This window comes from Triticum dicoccoides, chromosome 6B (genome assembly GCF_002162155.2).
Source record: "Triticum dicoccoides isolate Atlit2015 ecotype Zavitan chromosome 6B, WEW_v2.0, whole genome shotgun sequence".
Lineage (NCBI taxonomy): Eukaryota > Viridiplantae > Streptophyta > Magnoliopsida > Poales > Poaceae > Triticum > Triticum dicoccoides.
The window spans coordinates 82794794-82799996 of record NC_041391.1 but is presented as its reverse complement, the minus strand read 5'-3'; the positions used below and the strand labels follow the sequence as shown (position 1 = coordinate 82799996).

At 50.4% G+C, this 5203-nt stretch overlaps 1 protein-coding gene across 1 annotated transcript; it reads left to right on the top strand.

The window, feature by feature from the left end:
- The first annotated feature begins 866 nt into the window (after positions 1–866).
- Positions 867–2900, top strand: LOC119322484 (tyrosine N-monooxygenase-like). Its single transcript, XM_037595972.1, has 2 exons — positions 867–1841; positions 2262–2900. Exons 1-2 carry the CDS (start codon positions 867–869, stop codon positions 2898–2900), a joined length of 1614 nt encoding a protein of 537 aa, XP_037451869.1.
- Positions 2901–5203: the final 2303 nt, after the last annotated feature.

Below are 5203 nucleotides of genomic sequence, written 5' to 3'. Positions count from 1 at the left end.
TTGAGCTAGAGATATCTCGTTTAACTAGAAGATAGGAGTTTAAATTTCAAAAAAATCAAAAAGTTCGATAACCGAATTATCGTGGGGCAGCGAGAAACGCGGTTACGGGCGGTAACCGAATTTTCCGCCTGGTACCCAAAACCATGGTAAGGACCAACAAGCAATATCTGGCGACTGAAATACTTTGGGAAAGACAATTATGGTTAGTTTTCGGATAAGTACCCTAGAAAATCTACAAATAGGAGATGTTTTATTCTATTTTGATTACGTTTGGATAGAAAATTATTATTAGTACTATTCCCTCCGTTCCTAAATATTACTCTTCTAGAAATTCCACTATAGATTACATACGAAGCAAAATGAATGAATCTACACTCTAAAATATGTCTATATACATCCATCCGTATGTCGTTTGTAGACAATCTATAAATAGAAATGTTTTATTCTGTTTTGATTACTTTTAGATAGATAATTATTATGTTTAGTATCAGCCTGCGTATCTAGATAAATATAAGACAATCTATAAATAGAAGTTTTTTATTCTGTTTTGATTATGTTTGGATAGACAATTATTGTTAGTAGTATCAGGATAAATACATTTGAAATACCATATGATACATGTGGTAAATGATCCACACATGAGGAATATACTATATCTAAACATGTTTTAGTGTTAGCTAGATACATAGATACCTTAGTATCTAATAAATCTAAGCCAATTTTTTGGGACGGAGGTAACATATAAAGATGGGTCTCGCCCTCATGGGCAAAGCAGCATAGGGAGCAAAGTTGGCTTCCCTACGCAACGATAACAAGGTAAGCTACATCGCAAGCCTATGTGCACTCAACAAGCAGTAGTCTCCACAATGTTGGCGTGCTGCTGCTTTGTTGTGTCCCAGCTGCTCATTGTAATAACGCTTATGTACCTTGTCATGGCCAAGAGCAAGGTCCGCAGTGGCACGTGCTCATCGGTGACGGTGCCGCTTCCACTTCCGCCGGGGCCATGGCCGTGGCCAGTGGTGGGTAGCCTGCCCGAGCTAGTGCTCAACAAGTCGGCGTTCCGTTGGATCCATCGCGTGATGAAGGATATGGGCACCGACATCGCTTGCTTCTGCCTTGGCAGCGTCCACGTCGTCCCGATCACATGTCCCAAGATCGCAAGGGAGGTGCTCAAGAAGCAGGACAAAAACTTCTCGTCCCGTCCACTCACCTTCGCCTCCGGCACCATCAGCTCCGGGTACAAGGACGCTGTGCTCTCGCCATTCGGCGACCAGTGGATGAAGATGCGCAAGGTGCTCACTTCTGAGATCATTTGCCCCTCCCGCCACAAGTGGCTCCACGACAAGCGCGCCGACGAAGCTGACAACTTGATGCGCTACATCTACAACCTCACCGCCGGGGGGTCATCTTCAACGTCGGGACTAGGCGCCAACGTCGATGTCAGGCATGTCGCACGGCATTACTGCGGCAACGTCATCCGCCGGCTTGTCTTCGGCCAACGGTACTTTGGGGAGCCTCAGCCGGACGGCGGGCCGGGGCCGATGGAGATGGAGCACATGGATGCTTCCTTCGCCCTCCTAGGGTTCACCTTCGCGTTCTGCGTCAGCGACTACCTCCCGTGTCTACTTGGCCTGGACCTCGACGGCCACGAGAAAATTATTAAGGAGGCCAACACAAAAGTGGATAGACTGCACAACGTGGTCATCGAAGAGCGTTGGAGGCAGTGGAACAGCGGCGAGAGGCAGGACGGGGTCCAGGACTTCCTTGACGTTCTCATCACGCTCGCCGACGGTGATGGCAAGCCGTTGCTCAGCATCGATGAGGTCAAAGCACAGTCCAAGGTAAGCAAAATATTAATTAGTGAGAAATTTTAAGATGGTTCAAGGGCCTAGATTGAATTTAGTGACCAATTGCCTCATAGTCCTACAAGGTACTAATACGTCATCCATGAGAAAAGATAATAGCTCACACTCTTAAATACTACTCCCTCCGTCTCATAATATAAGAACGTTTTTGACACTAGTTAGTGTCAAAAACTTTAGGAAGTAGATCTTATAATGTATTTCGCAGGTGTTAGAAAAGGGAAACAATAGAATAAGAAATTGTGAATTAATAGTTTAAACATAGCATTAATGTATTTTTCTACCATTTTGGTGTTATTTTAACTTAAATTGTATTTAAAATTCCAATTATTCAATGTAATCTATCTTTATGCAAAGATATAATATTAACTTACATTTATCTCCATGGAATGCATGCAGGGCATCATATTAGCGGCCATAGATAACCCGTCAAACGCAGTGGAGTGGGCGCTGGCGGAGATGGTGAACAACCCAGAATTGCTGGCCAAGGCGGTGGAGGAGATGGACCGGGTGGTCGGTCGCGAGCGACTGGTGCAAGAGTCGGACATCATGCATCTCAACTATCTCAAGGCGTGCATACGTGAGGCATTTCGCCTCCACCCAATCGCTCCCTTCAACCTGCCGCACGTCGCGATTGCCGACACCATTGTTGCGGGCTACCGTGTGCCCAAGGGTAGCCACGTCATCCTCAGCCGGCTGGCCCTGGGCCGGAACCCCGCCGTCTGGGATGAACCGCTCCACTTCAAGCCAGAGCGCCATATGGGAGACAACATCAATGTGGTGCTTACCGAGAGCGAATTGCGGTTCATCTCCTTCAGCACCGGACGGCGGGGATGCATCGCGGCATCACTAGGAACAACCATGAGTGTCATGCTCTTCGGCAGGCTCTTGCATGGCTTCACCTGGACCAAACCGGCTGGGGTGTCGGCCATCAATCTCAGCGAATCGAAGCACGACCTCTTCAAAGAGAAACCACTAGTGCTACATGCTGAGCCACGTCTTGCAGTGCACCTCTACCCTCTCATTATGCATCGTTGAGCAAAATAACGAGCTATGAATCACCGATATGGCGAGTATGTCAGCTATTTTCTTGCTCAATCTATACTTACTAATAAAGGAAGGCGATATTCTTATTTTTGTCCGGCTTTGTTTCGTTCCACTTTGATTGATTTTCACGTATGCTAGTTATTTTGGTTTTGTCCGTTTCATGTACGAGCGAGATGGTTTCTTTCATGCATCGCTGGATCGTCCTAGGCTGGTCCAAAGCATTGGAACAGTACATGCTAGCCAAACAACCACCCATCTACTATTGATTTTGGACAAATAGAGATGAAATGTATACAAGAGGATGCTCTTTTTATCACCAACCAAGGATAAAAGTGGATCGGCGCATATACGTTGGGCAACTCCGTTTGAGCTCTTTTTTCCGGCCCAAGTCCATGGCGGGGCAGCATAGCAACCTATAATTGTCTCTTTATTTTGCACTAGTGCGGAATTGGACATTAGTCCTGGTTCATAAAGGCCTTTAGTCCCGGTTCATCAACCGAGACTAAAGTGAATGAAATATGTCCTAAAGACAATAATAAAATTATTATTTACATTTCGTTATATCATAATAAATATTTATTATTCATGCTAGAATTGTATTAACCAAAAACTTAGTACTATGTGTGAATACATAGATAAAACAAAGTGTCCCTAGTATGCCTCTACTTGACTAGCTCGTTAATCAAAGATGGTTATGTTTCCTGACCATAGACATGTGTTGTCATTTGATGAACAGGATTACATCATTAGAGAATGATGTGATGGACAAGACCCATCCGTTAGATTAGCATAATGATCTAAGTTTTATTCCTATTGTTTTCTTTATGATTTATACATGTTCCTCTGACTATGAGATTATGCAACTCCCGAATACCGGAGGAACACCTTGTGTGCTATCAAACGTCACAATGTAACTGAGTGATTATGAAGATGCTCTACAGGTGTCTCCGAAGGTGTTTGTTGGGTTGGCATAGATTGAGAATAGGATTTGTCACTCCGTGTATCGGAGAGGTATCTCTGGGCCCTCTCAGTAATGCTCATCACTATAAGCCTGGCAAGCAATGTGACTAATGAGTTAGTTGCGGGGTGAAGCATTACAGAACGAGTAAAGAGACTTGTCGAAGAAGATGAGCCACCAGCCGTCGAAGCCGCGACAGCCTCCCACGGATCCGGCCCCGACCCCGACCCAGCACCAGATCCAGGGAGCGCCGTCCCAGATCTGGCCACGGAGCGGTCCGACCCCGCCTCCCATTCCTCCCCCGCAAGCACAGGCCCGTGCGCCGCCCGGTCAGCCACCAGCTTAGAGCGGAGCTCAGCCTCAAAGGCCAAATCAGCACCAGAGCCCGGCGAGGACTCCCTAGCCCTCTTGCTCCCCGACAAGGCCTCGGAGGAGGAGGTCCTCGACTTTCCTCGACTTGTCCATGGCGAGCGCGTCGGCAAAGGAGAGGAGGACGGGGGGGTGGGGAAGAAGCGGATCTGGAGAAGTGGCGAATGGGACGACGCGCCCTGCGAATATCAGCGGCGGAGGCCGGAAACCCTAGGAAGGGGGGAAGGGCACCGCGGCGCACCCATATATAGCCGCAGCAGGCCGAGCCAGATTGGGCCGAACAGGCTGCAACCGAAGCCCGGGCCAAAGGGGGGGAGGCCGAGGCGCAGTGGCCACTACCACTTGCCCCGGGCCCACGGACAGAAGGGGAGGGAAAGAAATAAAAGACGACAGGGCCGGTGGAGCGGGCGGACAGGGCCGAACCCCAGCAGAGGCCACCAGGCCCACAAGCCCAGCAAGGCCCCCCGAGCCCTCCGAGCCACCCGGATCTAGGGTTAGGCCACCAACTGCCACCAGGCGCACCGGCGCCCCCGCCGCCGTCGCCGCCGGCCCCGGCCGGGGAGCAGGAGAGCAGGGAGGAGAAACGATTGGAGAAGCCAACCCACCCAGATCAGGAGCCACAGCAGGCCGGGGGAGGGGGGGCGAAGGGGAACACACACCTGCGAGGAAGCCGGATCCACACCCACCACGCGACCAGCCAGGAGACCCCGACGGCAGCGCCACCGGTCTGCCCCGACCGCCCGGAGCAAACTTCCGGGAACGACCAGCCACAGACCCGGGAACCACCACCGGCACACCCAACGGCGGGGCGCACCCCTCCGAGCCGGAGTCAGAGGCCTAATCCTCCAAATCGCCGAGCACCCAGAACCGCGAGCTAAGGAAGGGCGCCGACGCCAAGGGAGCCAGCGACGGGGACGGCGAACGCCCAGAGCAGGAGCCGCAGGCCCGCGCCACCAAGGGCAGGTGG

What these genes read in the sequence shown, in the direction of transcription:
- LOC119322484 (XM_037595972.1), top strand. Translation starts at nt 867, where the DNA reads ATGTTGGCGTGCTGCTGCTTTGTTGTGTCCCAGCTGCTCATTGTAATA. An exon ending in AGGTCAAAGCACAGTCCAAG is followed by an intron (nt 1,842 to 2,261) that starts GTAAGCAAAATA and finishes GAATGCATGCAG; the next exon opens with GGCATCATATTAGCGGCCAT.